Source organism: Puntigrus tetrazona, chromosome 1, assembly GCF_018831695.1.
Source record: "Puntigrus tetrazona isolate hp1 chromosome 1, ASM1883169v1, whole genome shotgun sequence".
Taxonomy (NCBI): Eukaryota; Metazoa; Chordata; class Actinopteri; order Cypriniformes; family Cyprinidae; genus Puntigrus; species Puntigrus tetrazona.
In genome coordinates this window covers 26,723,916-26,739,683 of record NC_056699.1, presented here as the reverse complement: position 1 = coordinate 26,739,683, position 15,768 = coordinate 26,723,916, and the positions used below count along the sequence as shown (strand labels likewise).

Below are 15,768 nucleotides of genomic sequence, written 5' to 3'. Positions count from 1 at the left end.
TGTGCTCTTCATTTAGTTCTGCATGTTTAGTTGCGAAACGTAAGACTTTTTCTCATGTCTCTTTGTGGCTTTTAGGATTAATCAAGACAGATGGCTTGATCTAATCAACTTTATGTGATTCAATGAAGGAGAAAAGGAGGACGCTTTCATGAACGCCACCTAGTTCTGCTAAATCAACACTGGCCTGTGTCTCCCCCTGGTGGCGAGAAAAAGATGACATTTATACAATAATTTAGTTTTATTTCTGCATTGCTTCGGCGGCAAATAACAGGCCTGCTGTTTATCTAAATGATCATACTTATCACTACTAATTCATCAGATATTTAAATTAATATATAATTAAGAGCAAGTGGCAAAAAAAAGCGTGTGTAATGTTTTGAAAATTGTAAAATAATCGCTACTTTGATGCTTAGTTACTGTTAATTGTAACTATCAGAATAAACGTAACCATATTTTCTCTTTTCCTCGAGACAGTTTCACATATTGGCACGTGCGGGGCAGCGCTGACGTCAATAAAGGATTACACTTTTTCAGTCACACACACACTGTACTATTCCGAACACACGAAGAAGAGACGCGATTGGCTGGAAGCGGTTTAGGGGCGGGTCCGAGCGTCCATTCCGGTCGCCTCATTGGTCGAAGCCGCACAGCGCACGACGAGTCTGAGCGTCAACTTTTCTGTCCGTTCCGCTCGCCTGACGCGGACAGAGACGAGCGCCCAGCCTGTTTACTACACCGTCCCGCCGCTGTCCCCGAAGCGAGTTCAAAAAACGTAACATGCAAGCGATTCGGAGACACTAGTTCACGCAGAAACGGTGAGTACGTTTCTACGCCGCCGCGTCGTTGGCGTCTTTTTCGTGTGTGTTTCCCCCCCCCGAAGCGGAACCGCTAGAAATGCGATTAACGCGCGACGACGGCGCTTTCCGTCGCTCTCAACCGAGCATTTATCCTCGACCGTGTGCCTTTAATCCCCTGTGATTTGAGTGGACGCGCGTGAAGTGGGTTTTGTGCAGTCTGTCCGCGCGCAGCTGTCACTGCGGATGTTCGTGCGCTCGTGCGTCACTGCCGTGCAGTCACGTGACTCGCCGAGCCGCAAAACTTCGACAGCCTTTGTGTCAAAACGCGTCTTAATCACCGACGCCGAGGTCCTGTGTTCGTTGTTTTGGAGGAATTAAACCTGGAAGCGCATTCAAACAATGCTTGCTTTGTCTCAGCCTCGCAGCTTTCGTGACTGCGAGCGGTTTAGATGTGGTTTATTGTTACACAGCTTTATTATTTCGATGACGCCGTGGGATTTAATATGATCGTTTGTCACGCCCTTGGTTATCATGTTTCTACCTAGATCTGATGTTAGCGAGCTAACTGAACATTCTTGTTTATGTCTGAGCATTAATTGCTTACGTAAATAGTATACTCATACTGACTTGATGGGGCCGGTTCACATCTTTTTATGCATTCTGACTTGATAACAACATAAACATCCCAGTAAATACATTATAGGCTATTATAATACATAGTTGACCTATGATGGTAATTTAGGATGCATAGAAGTGCTGAAATACTGCTGTACTAATAGTGACTCAAGGGCAGCTAATAGTCTTTGACTATGGAGGTCAGTAGGCTAATGTGTGCAGCGCATTTTAAATACTCTTTTTTTTTAACACACTTTTAGTGTGTTGTTAGGCAGACACGTTTCAGCATGTTGTTAAACTGTTGCTAACAACAATGGAAAAATGTCTTGTTCATGTGACGCTGAATAAAAAAGCAGTATTTGTACCACAGAGCATGCAGAAGTACGAGATGTGGGACGCACTACTGGTCTAATAACCGCTTGTCATCTTGCTATATACTGTACGACCCCTGTGACCTTCAGCTCTGTCCTGCAGATGGAGGACGTGGCCTCAGCCCCCGTTCTCGCAGGCCCGTCCCAGCCCACGTTTTCCCGCCCGCCGGGCTCCGAGCGCCGGAACCGTAAGTCTGGCACCGCCAACATCTTCCAGGGAGTGAACCTGCGGCAGCTGCGGAGGCTCTTCCAGGCGGCGGGGGACCCGGACGCCGAGCAGAGGGCCCGGATGGTGTGGGGGAACCGGAGAGCGGCGGCCGGAGAGGAGGGAGCGGACCGGGAGGAGGAGGACGAGGACGGGGCCAGGGCCGAGGTGGAGACCGGTCTGGCCCAGGCGCTGGTGGGGCTCAGGGTCCGAGCGCGGAACCGGAGCGGCCTCAGGGTGGAGGCTCATAGAGACGGCTCGGGAACCAGATGGGTGCGGGCCTTCGGTCATCTCAGGTGAGACGGAGAGAGGAGGGATTCTGCTCAATAAAGCCTGCTGGAAACTTTCACTTAAACTGTAATCAACAGCTTTGTGATTCCCCAAAATAGAAAGACAGAGAGATTTCGTATTTTGCATAAAAGAAAAAGAAGCTTGATTTTATTTGTCAAACTAAAATAATAATTATGCATGATTTGTATTGGTATTTACGCTGTTCTTATTACTTGCAGTGCAAAATATATTTTAATGTATCCCGATTAATCGCATCCAAAATAAGTTTTTGCTTACATTGTGTACTATGTGTATTTATTATGTAGAAATAATTACACGTACAAAAATTATATATTCATATTTTTATATTTTAAAGGGATATATTTTATTTTGCATAAATACAACCACATGCATGTATATATTTAAAGAAAATGTTTATATATATATACATTTTCTTTAAATATATACATGCATGTGGTTGTATTTATGCAAAATAAAATATACACAATATACACACATAAAGAAAATTACTTATTTTGGATGCAATTAATTGACAGCACATATTTCAATAAATAAGCGCTTTTTTTTTCTTTTCTTTTTTTTATCAAAACAACTTTTTCCCCTTGGTTTTGAGGTCAGATGACTTGCATATACTTTTAGAGAATTTACCCTATAGTGTACTTACTACTGCTTGTTCAGAAGCACATGACGCTACATACACTTGTTTTTGTGTGTGTGTGTGAGAATGGAAACATGCTCAGCCACAAACCTGCCACATTAAAGAGCCTGTAAACAAACTAGAGTAGACATGAGTCTCACCCACCCACCCGTGAACGTAATCACACAGCATACGACGATCTACATCTAATAAGTGCACGCATTATTGTTTCATCACCCATCAGAATCAACGAGGGCTCACTGGCGCAGACGTCTGAAGTCATAGCAGGAGACGACGATAATAACGAAAACGACGACGACGACGCATCCGCTTCGGGAGCCTGCGGAGGACAGAGCTCTTTCGAGGCCGGGTCATGTGACCAAGCTGACTTCCTGCCCGCGGAGGAAGAGACTCAGGGGCCCTCGGGGGGCCCCAGGTGGAGCTGGAACGCCGTTCAGGAGAAGGACCCGGAGAGATACCTGCACCGGATCCGACACTGACTCGGCGGAGCGGCTTCCCACTCGACCGTCACCGTAGATTTACTTGAAGCACCGCCTCAATCAAACACTAGTCTTAATCGAGCAACACTACGGCACCTGCAGCAGACTTCGACAAGAATCCCGCAGGATTACAGTCCTGAGAAACTCTCTTTACGGGTTTGTGTACGTCCTCAGACCTGATCGCACAGCAGTCAGACGCTATATTAGGGAGCGTTCGCCCAGACGTTCCCGCTCGGCCTCATTTACTCCTCAAAACACCTCCACTGCAGAACAAAACAGATGCTCGTGCTGCCTTTTTAGACAAAGTAGGAGTCATCTGAGCTCTAAAAATGTATTTTTTAAATGCATTTTTTTGGGGCAAAATCTCGTAAATGCGTATAAAAAAAACATTTCCAGCCCGTATTATACCCCAAAATCAAAAGATTTCATCTATATCGAGGAAGCAATTGTAAAGCAAATTGACAAAAAAACAAACACAATTCGCATTACCCAAAAAGTGAGTAATTATAATACATTTATTTACATGAGGTGAAATATTTAGTTCTCTGTTTGCTCTCTTTAGGCCGGTAAAGTCATTGTATTGCGGTATATATTTTGTTTCTCTAATATTGTATTTCAGTAATGAGAATCACCTTTGAGCGTGGTTCTGAAAGCCAAAACATATTCAGCAAAACTAAAAACATTTTTCCTATTTAGTTCAGGGTGAGAAGTGACTTTATGGTTGGATCTACCCTAGCATTTGTGTGAACAGAGAAAGTTGCGCTCCGAAGAAGAAAAAGCAAATGTGGATGCACCAGATATGATTATGCACTGCGGTCCAAGTTACATGACTTCAGAAGGTCATGCAGACTACTTTAAGCTCCTCTTTGTATCGGTGCCCGTTCCCTATCACGCGTTCATTGTAAAACAGAAAGTGAAAATCGTGCAGGTTTGAAACAACATGCGGCCGAGCAAATGAACGTTCCTTTAAACGCAGTGATTTAAGTCTCACCGGAGCTTCCAGGGCTCCTGTCGGCTTTTACTTGTGGTGTTTCTATGAATGTACGGGGGCCGAAGAGCGCTGGGTTTCTGTTATTTAATGATACGTGCTTGTATTTTGTTTTTGAAACACTAGTTTCTCCATAGTTCTCCTTTCATGGGAGCGGTTTTGCCTTCCATCGGTGTTTAAATGGTAATATCTCAAAATACGAAAGAATGTATTCGCATTTACTGCAGTTCTCGTTAAATCTCTAGTGTTGTTTTAGATGCAGGCAGTCTGTGGTAACATGTTATAAATAGTATTATCACCTGTAGAAGTATGCTGGACACTATTAGTGCTGATTATTTAATGTCTTCTTCTGTCACTTAGACAGACATTTACAAGCAATACGGAAGTAAACATGTAGCCGAAAACAGGAAACACTACTACATGCACAAGAACAAGAGTTTTTTTTTTTTTCTCAACTTCCAATTAAACCGTTTTTGAAATAAAACTCAAGTCTGTTCGTTTATTGAGTGTCGCACGGTTATAGTTTTAGCATCTTTCATTAAATACATTACATTACAAATCATACAGTCCATTGTCACGTTTTAAGGTCAGTTTTGTCGACACCTGTGGATAAATTGTAAAAAAAAAAAAAAAAAAAAAACATCTTCAACATTCAAATGAAATCGAAATCAAAAAGAATCGTGAAAATGGAACGTTCCAGTGTTTCCGCGCGCGCTCCGGCGACCCCGCCTCCAGGTTACGAGCGCCAGAAAGGTGAGCGTAAAAAAGTAGAAAAATATAATGAGGGGGGAAGAGAGAGAGAGAGAGAGAGAGAGAGAAAAAAAAAAGCAGGAGAATGTGTGACTTCAACGATTGCGAGAAAAACGAAACTAGCACACAAGCGAGGCGAGAAAACGCTTATAGCTGAGCATCCGTCAAGCAGCGAGCTTTCACTACGGCGGAAGAAAGTTTCTCCTTCATCGACATGCGGGTCGTCGTGAACGCGGCTTCGTGTGTTTCGTACAGTGTAACAGTCGACAAGGCAAGGCTTTCCTTCAGAAGAACGTGCTTTGTTTACCACTCCCGCGATCCCCGTCACCACCAGGTGAAGAAGGGTCTCCTGCTCTGGAAGCTCTGCGTGTAGGACTCGCTGTTGGCTCGCTGCGGCGCCCGGGCCGTCTCCACGATCACCGGCGGCATCTGCACCAGCTGCAGCGGCGTCTTGCCCTCCCTCAGCGCCTGACTCAGGTTCAGGATCTAGAGCAAACCAGCGCAACACATGCTTTCATTCACCGGCCCTGCTCTTTGTCGCTTCGGTGCGAAAACGCTGTAACGTCCTCGAATCGGTGATGATTTGCTGGAAATAATCACCAGTAGACATTCCCTGTCTCGAGTGGTTGAACCCTTTCCCCTCCTTTTGAAAACATTTAAGGGCATTTTTAACGTTTAAATAAAATACTGTGGCCAAATTATAGGGCTGAGCCATAGCGTTTCGGTCAAAAATCACAGTATTTTTCCCATATCCTTCCACGTAATCATTTGTTAAACTTCACAGAGGGGCCTAATTTATTTGACCATAATTTAATATATGTTGATTAATAAACAACACTGCATTTCTATTCAACATCAGAAGTTACTGTATGCATTAATCATGCACAGAATATCTTGGTTTCATCGTATTTCCTAAACGTTATTACTTCGAGAAGTACCGATTACTATAAAACTGTAACATGCTATCGTAATTTCAAGTCAAACAACTTTTATTTTGTCCGTGTGAAGCCGTTCGCAAACGCTTACGAGGACAAAAATGTTATCACATCGTCATTTATAGGTTCATTTCTTTGCAAATGTTAATATCGCATAGCCCTATCGTATTAAAACCACTGTGATAATGTACTGATGACTCACCTGACCCCTCATTACCGAGACCTGCTTCTTGAACTGTCCTCGGTCGAAACCCGGGTCTTTCTGTCAAGTGTTAATGCAAAGCTTACGTCATAAATCGATCAACGAAATTTAGTCATTTAAGAAAATATAGCGAAACTGAATTTCGAAGCGATCTCTGCGACTCACCTTAAAAAGCTCGTATAGGTCTTCCTCGAGGTCTTTGATGAAGTTCGGGTCGGACAATTTGGGCAGAACTAATTCTCGTATCTCTTGGGAGAACGCAACTTTAGCCTGCGGCAACCAGGCCCAGTAAAACGGGTCTAGGGGACACCAAAGAAAAGCAAAAATTACAACAAAAACCTTGGCGTAAACGGTTTCAGCGATTAAGCTCGATGATCAAGAATACGGCGATGCGATTGGCCGGCAGCTGGTCACGTGTCTGTGAGGCGAGCGATGATTGGCTTACAGGCTCTCCATGAATCTGGGTGTTTGAGAGGGAAGGCCAGTCCGTTGTCAATCGCCGCCAGTTTAATGATGGGGTCCTTCACCACCACCCAATCGCTGTCCTGCGGGCGAGGAAACCATCCGATGAACGCAAACACCAACACACAACCACAAGAACAAGAACGAGACCGAGAGACACCCAAAATAATCCGCATCACTCACCCTGTTGCTTGACGTATCCATCGGACAGTCGTATTTGATGAGCCAGTTGTCGTTCCCTCGATCTACGGAGCCACACGACCAAATAATACTCGTTCACATAAAGACAATACATGGTTCAAATGTGTTTTTGCCCATTTCGGCCGGTTACCCGTGTTTCTGATGATGTAATCCAGCACCACCAGTCTCTCGAAATGTTGCTGAAGTTGGCGATTAGTGTTTTCTGGTAAAGGCTCCGCCTCGAAGCGCCGCAGCCAGAAATCGGCGTCTTTGTAGCCCTCTACAAAGATCTGGAACGAGCCCACCTACAACAGCAGATTCATTACAGACAGATCCTACTAACTTAGTAGGAATTTATCACGTTGCATACCATTATTTGAACCAAAAATAGTGTAAAGAGGCAAAAAAAACCATTACTAGTACTTTTATAAATTACTCATGCCATATGCATTGAAATCAAAATGATGGTAAATTAAATTAAATTTAAATTTTAAATTAATTAATTTTTTTTTTAATTATTCAACAGTGTCAGAGCTTGTGGCAGTTCTGTCTTGAAAGGTTTTAGTATTATTAAAATTAGCTTTCTCCAAGGATTAATAGGATTTTTACTTCTGACACCATTCCACGGTGCTCTATAAAGTTTCTACTATGATTAACTGCATTATGATTCAAAAATAAACAGATGTTTAATGGCTCAAAATAAAATAAAGGTTGCGTTTAACTGTTTTTGAAAGTAATTTAAATGCAATGCATTTAAGTGAAAACATTTTTAAAAATAAACATTCTATAAACCTACAAACTCTAAAAAGTGTGTTCAATATCATCTAAAACGTCTCCTCCTGCTCCGGACAGATAGGTGGCGCTGTCGTGACCTCACCTTGGGCGGCAGGCCAATCCTGTGGAAACGTTGGCCCACCTTGGGCACTTTTTCTAGCGCTAGCCTCTTTCCTCGAGACTTCACGCGGTCGATGGCGCTGTAATTGAACGTCTCGCTTGCTAAATACACAACCTGAGAGAAAGGGAGCACAGAGAAAGCGTTATACGGGAGACAGAGAGCGTGGGCGGCTGCGGTAGCGGTTACGTTTAGCCGTGCGGTGGACTAGCTTGTTTTAGTGGGTGCCAGCAACAGGAAATGAAAGAGGCTGACTAACAAACACCAGAGCAGCGTGACCGTCACCCTGCTTTCTCACGCTCGTGGGTGTCGCTCTCGTACCTTGGTGCGCGGCACGATGTTGAGCTCTAGTTTCTGGTCCACCAAGCTGGCGCCGGCCTCGGACAGGTAGCCCTGGTTCAGGACCAGACAGTCCCGGCCGAAGCAGCAGGGACAGCAGAGCTTCTGCAGCCATTTGGTCCACTTGGGGTTCAGCTGGCCGTACGGCTCCTCGTTCTTTGGTTTGAAGACGCCAATGATCTTCTGTTGGAGATGAGAAAGAGAGATAGATTTCAGGTCTATTTCAATCTGATCAAACACACATGACTCTTTCAGTCACATTTAGTCCCATTAAACAAAAAAAAAAACCCTGTTTCATTAGCTTAAGTAAACTTATTTTAATCTTATTTCATGTCGTTTCCAAGGCAACCTTTCTTATTTGCATTTTATTTACCTGATGTACGAAACTAAAACAAAGTCTCTGAATAAGCACAAACTATTTTACACATTTAATAATAATAATAATAATAACAAAAAAGTCCAACAAAACATAAAAAATAAATCACAAAATTAAGAACTAATTCAAAATATCAATGAAAACCTAAACTTTTTTAAACAGTGAAATCTCTCCTTACGATTTCTTGCTAATCCACAATATGTTCAATAATCATAGACACTTTCCAGAACTGGAGACGCCTCGTTTTAGCTTGAATTTAATGCAGTATTTTATTAAACCAATTCAAGAATGCTGTAAAAAATAAAATAAATAAATAAAAATAATTATATTCAATATGGGACAAGTCCATTTTGATTGTGATTTCTTTTAAAATAAAACCACATTTCAACATTAATAATAATCAGATTTTTTTTTAGCAGCGTATTAGAATGATTTCTGAAGGATCACGTGAACAATAATGCTGACAGTTCAGCTGCACTTCACAGAAATAAATACTATTTTATAAAACATCCGCACCGAAGACGGTCTTAATAACATTTCACAATATTACCGCTTTCCCTGTATTTTTAATCAAATAAATGTAGCTTCACTTGGCATGAAAAATAAACATTGCAAAGTCTTACTGAACACTAAGAAGTGTACGCTTATAAACCTAACAGCGGTTACGCATTTAAGCTTATTTTTAGTCGCATTTAGTGATTTCCCAACTGAAGTGACCTTTAACAAAGAGCTCCGTGACTCGTGTGTGATTTGATTTAAGCGCCGCACCACCTGACCACACATCTGGTCATGTGCCTGGTGATTCACGCGAGTGGCCTCACTAGTGAGCAGATAAAGCTCGCCGCGTGTTCACTGCTGAGAGGAGAACGCCAGAAGATCAAAGACAGTCGGGAAAAACCCATACATCCACTCACTTCTGCCCCCTGCAGGCTGGAGTATACAGTCAGTTATATTAGAAATAATTCGACTAATCGTCCCGTCCTAAACCAGAATAAAACATGGGTTCGTTAGCAGCTAGCAGTAATGCTTTCGGTCAAATTTAACACTTAAAGGTTTAAGCTACACCAAAACCGAAATAGTAATGCGATTTGAGTAGCAACGAGACTAGCAGAAAACATGTAGAAAACCTCGGTTTCTCTTCATACCGATGGAGCCTGGAGGCTGACGTACATCTTTTCTACTAATATTATTCTCATCAGTCGTTAAGAAGCTTCTCTGCGATAAATGCAATCAACGCAACTCACTTTAACCAGGTACAAATCCTCCAGGTATAAGTGACCGTGACTTGTGTTTCTGTGGCTGGACGAAAGCAAGCCAAATGCACTCTTTCAGAGTAGAATTAGTCGGCTTAGCGCATGCGAGAGGCTTGAAAGCGCGTCAAACCATCACGGTACTTCCACGGTTTCATTTAAAGAAGAGAGGAAGTGAGTGTGTCTCCACGAAATGACCACCGTTACTAAATAACCCCGAACGCTTCTGTATTCTCAGCAACGGAAAGGGTTGGCGAGCCTTTGGCTCAAGGATTCGTCTTGATGCCGTTTGTCTTTAAACTGCCTATCTAGTAAACAAAACAAAAATGCTGTCCATATGGGGTTATGCACTTATAACACCGCTGTAATTTATATGAAAAACTATGTGGATGTGTTTTAAACTAAACCTGATATGGAAACAAAACTCCAAATATAATAAAAAAAATTAAATGCTTGCATTTAAAATTAGTATAAGTATGCGAGTAAAAAAATTGATCTAAATAGCAATAATAAAAACTAATAAAACGACAAACGCATAGTAAAAACATGCTATAGCCAAATAAAAGCATGATAGAGCACTATGATTGTTTACGATAATAGTTTGGGTGAGGTATAAATATATAACGAAACTGTTAAAGTTTCAAATTAGCTGGTATCCGTTTAATGATGTTAACAGATACAGTATTTGATGTTAATAATGTTTTGGTAAACGTTGAAATGAGCAGTTACTGAGACTAATAAATGTTTTGCATGCTAGCTAATGTAATTAACTAGTGTCTACAAATGGATCCGTACTGTAAACTTTGACTTTTTACGATCATCTCATATAAAAGACATATAAAAGTGCTAATCTGTTGCATGCACTGATATAAGCTCAATCGCTGCGTGATAACGCACTAAAGAGAGCTTCAATGAGAAAGTGCTGGTAAGCTTTTTGTTTGTCGATTAAATTACTAGTGAGCTGCCCACCTAGGCATTGTGATGCTGTCTAGATTGCTGGCTGTTCAGTGCAGTGACACAGCAATGTTTCCAGTGACATTCACCTCGATTTAACCTGGATTTATCTCACTTTATCATGTTTAATAATTAATGCTCGCACATCTGGGCGCGGAACAAGGGTGCAGTAAAAATGCAAAATAATTAACCAAACAGTTGCAGTTTCGCATTTAGATCATGAAATGTTTAAACGGCACAAAAACTAATTTCTGGCGCGCAGGCCTGGCCTGATGACACAGCTGTTACTCTCAATGCTCGGTGTGAAGCACACGGCACTGATTACACGAGGTTATGTAAGTGGTCCCAAGCCAAGACGGGATGACCTCTCACCCCTGCCGAGTCTTTGACGAAGTAGCTGCCGCTGGAGCCCTGGTAGATGCGCTCGGGGTAGATGCCCTCCTCGATGGCCCGCTCCGCCTTCCGGATGATCTCCCTGAACTCCGGGTCCTCCTGGAACTCGTTTCTGTGCGGGTCTCGGGGCGACGCACCTCGGTCTCGGTCCAGGAGAGGCTGCCGCTCGCGGCTGCGTCCGGGACTCCCGGCCGGGAGACGCACCACGGAGCCCGGCGTCCCTCCAAATCCGCCCCGGGGACTGGTCGGCTCGGCGGGACCGTAGTTGAAGTCGTTGGAATCGCGAAGCGGAGAGACCAGCGGGCTCGTCTCGTCCATGGCGGAGAAGGGAGAGAGGAGAACGGCTAGGGGAGAGGGGGAATTACGCGGGACAAGCGTTTGTTTGTTGCCGTAATGAAATGATGCGGTTCCTTACAGCAGATCGCCAACAAACTAGTCACATGACAGCCTGCTTCCGGATAGAGGCGGAGCTCGTGCGTCACAGCGACGCCGCTGGCCAATCGGCGCTCCCGATCGCGCTTGTTTTTCCATACGCGCACGCTGATTGGTTAGAATGGTACCGCCCATATCGAGCATGTGATAAAGCACAACATTACCGGAGTTGATGCACAGACGCAGCGACAAAAAAGCAGAAATTGCACAATTTTTTACAAAGTATTTTTCTAAATATTTAATTACGACTAAGCATGGAACTGTGTAAAATATGAATCAGAAAGAGCTTTATTGTAGCTTTGTTTGCGCGTACAAGATATTTGTTTCAGTGTCACAAGCTTCTAGTACACAGAGACAACACACAGATGATAAAAAAATAAGATGATCATAAAATACACATATATGTATATATAAATAATGGTAAGACTTTACTATGAGGTTCATTGGTTAACATTTGTTAAGTGCGTTAGTTAGCATAACTAACTAACATAACACTGTATAATTAATCTTAGTTAATTATAATTTCAGCATTTACTAAGGCATTATAGAAATAAAAAAATGTGGTTGTTAACATTGGTTAATGCACTGTGAACTAACATAAATCAAGAATGAACAATTGTATATTAAATAACATTAACAAAGATTAATAAAGAGTATAATAAAATGCATTGTTCATATTTATTTATTCATCATCTAATGTTAATAAATGACACTTTATTGTATAGTGTTACCTAAATAATACACGCAAAACAGAAATGTGGTTATGGAATAGGATAGGATAAGCTATAAATTGTACATAAACCTTCAAAATAAAAATGTTTTGCATACAAGCTTTATAATGGAAGCGGATGGGGACTATCCTGGTTACAGGTCTTATAGGTAGTCCATCTGTTCAGCTAAATAGTTTTAGTGTTTCATGTAAGAAGCCATACAACATGAAAACGTCGTGAGTGTTAACACACGACAAGATTGTCGTTTTCGGGGGCGAGCTGTTCCTTTAAGAGCTTCAGTCTTTCTGAACGCCGGTCTTCGGGGTGCTCCCGTGCTGGTGGAAGGTTACCGCGACGCGACGCGACGCGACGCGCGGATCACGCGACGCTTGTTGTAGCAACGCGGGTTTCCAAGGGAGGAGATGCGGAGACCCTCGGAGCAGATCTGACTCGACTTGAGCGTGTGCTTAGTGCAAGTCTCTCCATGGCAGAAGAAGATCGTTCCCCGGTCAGCGAGCTCTCCTTCAGCCTGCAGAGCCTCCGGTGTCAGGACAGGTGAGACGACCCGCTCACTCACAGAGAGGTTTATTAAAAAGTGACATTTACTATAGACATTAACAATATTTTTCAATATCGGTAATAATACATAGAACAAACACAATGCGAATGTAACACTGATAGAAATGTAGTACTTATGCGATTGCACTATTTCCTAAATGATGCCTTAAAGACTTTAAAGTAAAGTGGTTTCATATAAATTGTCGGTGGCACATTTTTATATATGCATCATACTGTATTGTTTGCTTTTTTATTGGGTCCACCGACACTATTTTGGAAGTGTTTTATATTAATTTGAGCAATTTTTGGGGGATTATAACCGTGCTTGCTTTCTTTAAGCCTGTGCCTGAGGAGCTCACCCCCCTGGAGAAAGCTTGTTTTGATGCCTGAATGCATCAGTCCCCCGCTCAACACCCTCTCCAGGGAGAGAGAGACGCCGACAGGTCTGGACAAGAGCTTCACACACACACACACACACACACACACACACACACACACACACACACACACACACACACACACACACACACACACACACACACACACACTCACTCACTCCTCTGAGGACGCTTCATACTCAAGCTGTTCCACCTTCTTGTGTTTGCACAATTAGATTAGTTTATCTTATAACTGGGGACTGGTCAGTGTTTCTTGAGATCCAGCGTTGAATGCTTTGAAAAACACACGTCTGAATGCTAATATATTTTACATATATTTTTTAAATGTAAGAATTAGTAACATATCGACAGAAAATTTGAACGTGTATTTTTTTTTAATGCAATTTACTGTGAATTTTCTTTGTAGTCTCTGGAGTAAGAAGGCGACGAGCAAGGTAAAGATGCATGCCCTCATATTAATAATGCATTGCATTAAAAATCTGCAACCATCACGGCAGTGTTGCTTTAACAGTTTTATCATAGTTTTATTATTTTGAATGTTTTTATATTTTATATTTTTATTATACTTTATTATTTAGTTTTTTATTTAGATTTTAGTGTACTTGTCATTTCATTTCCTATTTTTTTCTGTCTATACTGTTTGTTTTTAATCATTTTCTTTTACTTGCCGAAATGATCACGTATCAGTTATTAAAATGTCCTGTGTTTGTCTCAGCAGAAGCCTGTCTCCTGAATCCTATTCAGACACGGTATGACATATTCACAGTAACCAAAACACTAAATAGCAAGCAATGTTTATTTTTACATCATTTACGACTCTTGTTCTTGTGCTTTTTACATGCAGCCCAGGTGTCTGTGGAGGAACTGTCGTGATTCTGCAACCAATAAGGAGAACGAGCGAGCGATAGTCAGTAACGCTTATGATATTTTTAAAAATGTAAATGGGATACGCACCTAATTATCCACCTTACTTTTAACACGCAGTGTGGCCATTTGTATCTTAAGTGTGCGTTTGGCTGCACAAAAACAGATCGAGCAAAAACTGATTTTTTTGAATCAGTGAATCAAATGAATCAGTCTCGCACATTCGCAGAAAACGGCTTAAAACTGAATCTGTGCATCCTGGCATCAGCATTAGGCTTGTTGCTCAAAAATGTTTATATATATATAACTAATATAATAACATACTTGTTAGTAAGTTACATTACTTTTCCATTACACCCCCAAAAAATGTTTTTTTCAGCTTCTAATTACATTTGATTAAACTTACGTAGTGCCACTACACAGTTTACATGGGACACTGGTGTTTTTCTCATCCTTTCTCCCTACAAAATCACAATAACAACTGCATTCCCAGCCGCTATATGACAAATCAAGCATGCCGCTTTGACAGCGTTTAATAAAACTTCAAAGCATTAGCTTGCATCTATGACTGCCGTGTTTTATTAGCAATTACAGCATGCATTAGAAGGAAGTGACTGCCCGACGCTTGGCACCGTATCGTTCTCACGAAGGCTGTGTTTCTTTCACCACGCCGCAGAAGAGGCTGCGCGTGCGTCTCTCCAGCAGGTTCTCCGACGAAGCAGAACCGGGCCGGGCGGGGAGATGGTGCCGCAGCGACCCGGAGGAGGACGCCGGCGTCCCGCGAGAGACGAGCGCCGTCCACCCAGTGGTGAGGACAGACGCTCGAACGCCGTCTGCTTGCGTTATCACGCGCTTCACCCTCTGCTCGTCCGCAGGCCGCCGCGAGGTTCGGTCAGCTGAGGGCGCGGAGGAAAGCCCCGCCCACGCACGTGACCCAGGACGCCGTCGCTGACCTCTCGCTCATTGGAGACTTCAGCAAGGTCCGTTCTTGAGCGGTGGGAACCACGTTTAGGACGCTGCAGAACAAATAAGTGCTTAAGGATCCAAAAAGAAAAAGTATTAGTGTTGATAATCAGCTCTGGTAATGCAGATAATATACAGACACTATATCAGCTTAGAAAACTATATTAAATTGATTTTATTGCATTTCTGATAACCCCCAAACTCATTCATCACGCCTTCTTTTGTGTTTTTTGATTAACGTTTATGCATTTAGCAGACTCTTTTACGCATGAGATTAAAGGTGATGTGAGCCTGAGCCCAGCTTCCTTAAGAAGTTATGGTCAGTTCACGTTTTCAGTCTTGATCCACTTGTTTCCATAGCAACACCTGCTTCCTGTCGAGAGCGGCGGTCATCAGGAGCTGCACTGTGTCAGCGCTCACACCGTAAGAGAACACTTTCTAAGCTAAAAAGCTATGTGTTAATAATACGTTTTCCCTTGGAGTGGTAAAAGGCTCAGTCTCGTATCAAATGGCGTTTTAATCACAAAGCAGCGGAGTTGCTCGCGGGTTTATCTGAATGATGTGTGTCTGTTTGTGAGATGCTGAGGTAAGTGTCTCCTGACCTGAAGGTGGCGTCACTGATCAGGGGTCAGTTTGGTGCTGCGGTCGAGGATTTCCTCATCGTTGACTGCCGTTACCCGTACGAGTACCAAGGAGGACACATCAA

The 15,768-nt window shown here is 42.6% G+C and overlaps 3 protein-coding genes across 5 annotated transcripts in view; 2 read left to right on the top strand and 1 right to left on the bottom strand.

The window, feature by feature from the left end:
- Positions 1-643: 643 nt before the first annotated feature.
- On the top strand, positions 644-5,212 carry avpi1 (arginine vasopressin induced 1). Of its 2 annotated transcripts, none has more exons than XM_043237802.1 (3): positions 644-815; positions 1,874-2,284; positions 3,161-5,212. In XM_043237802.1, exons 2-3 carry the CDS (start codon positions 1,887-1,889, stop codon positions 3,414-3,416), a joined length of 654 nt encoding a protein of 217 aa, XP_043093737.1. In that variant the 5' UTR covers positions 644-815; positions 1,874-1,886; the 3' UTR covers positions 3,417-5,212. The 2 variants fall into 2 exon arrangements, with proteins under 2 accessions (XP_043093737.1, XP_043093729.1); XM_043237794.1 differs by having other exon boundaries at positions 647-815; positions 1,887-2,284.
- On the bottom strand, positions 4,713-11,659 carry pi4k2a (phosphatidylinositol 4-kinase type 2 alpha). Its single transcript, XM_043237765.1, has 9 exons — positions 11,117-11,659; positions 8,147-8,347; positions 7,811-7,942; positions 7,085-7,238; positions 6,937-6,998; positions 6,737-6,836; positions 6,457-6,590; positions 6,292-6,351; positions 4,713-5,640 (listed from the first exon to the last, which is right to left on the bottom strand). The coding sequence occupies exons 1-9, from the start codon at positions 11,453-11,455 to the stop codon at positions 5,479-5,481; spliced, it is 1,344 nt and encodes a 447-aa protein (XP_043093700.1). The 5' UTR covers positions 11,456-11,659; the 3' UTR covers positions 4,713-5,478.
- A 592-nt stretch (positions 11,660-12,251) lies between these two features.
- The window catches only part of cdc25d (cell division cycle 25 homolog d), a 4,914-nt gene continuing 1,397 nt past the window's right edge, over positions 12,252-15,768 (top strand). The window contains exons 1-9 of one of the 2 annotated variants that reach the window (XM_043237777.1): positions 12,252-12,834; positions 13,177-13,280; positions 13,642-13,669; positions 13,951-13,984; positions 14,080-14,142; positions 14,776-14,907; positions 14,975-15,079; positions 15,423-15,485; positions 15,671-15,768. The exon at positions 15,671-15,768 is cut by the window's right edge and continues 1 nt beyond it. In XM_043237777.1, coding sequence (XP_043093712.1) covers positions 12,764-12,834; positions 13,177-13,280; positions 13,642-13,669; positions 13,951-13,984; positions 14,080-14,142; positions 14,776-14,907; positions 14,975-15,079; positions 15,423-15,485; positions 15,671-15,768 — 698 coding nt within the window. In that variant the 5' untranslated portion in view covers positions 12,252-12,763. The remainder of the gene's footprint in view (positions 12,835-13,176; positions 13,281-13,641; positions 13,670-13,950; positions 13,985-14,079; positions 14,143-14,775; positions 14,908-14,974; positions 15,080-15,422; positions 15,486-15,670) is intronic. The other variant, XM_043237783.1, reaches the window with a different exon arrangement.

Excerpts from the sequence above, each read along its gene's own strand:
- avpi1 (XM_043237802.1), top strand. The coding sequence starts at position 1,887 with ATGGAGGACGTGGCCTCAGCCCCCGTTCTCGCAGGCCCGTCCCAGCCC. Across the intron at positions 2,285-3,160 it reads CGGGCCTTCGGTCATCTCAG|AATCAACGAGGGCTCACTGG; the intron begins GTGAGACGGAGA and ends ATCACCCATCAG.
- pi4k2a (XM_043237765.1), bottom strand. The coding sequence starts at position 11,455 with ATGGACGAGACGAGCCCGCTGGTCTCTCCGCTTCGCGATTCCAACGAC. Across the intron at positions 7,943-8,146 it reads ACATCGTGCCGCGCACCAAG|GTTGTGTATTTAGCAAGCGA; the intron begins GTACGAGAGCGA and ends CCTTTCTCTCAG. Across the intron at positions 6,999-7,084 it reads TTACATCATCAGAAACACGG|ATCGAGGGAACGACAACTGG; the intron begins GTAACCGGCCGA and ends GTGGCTCCGTAG.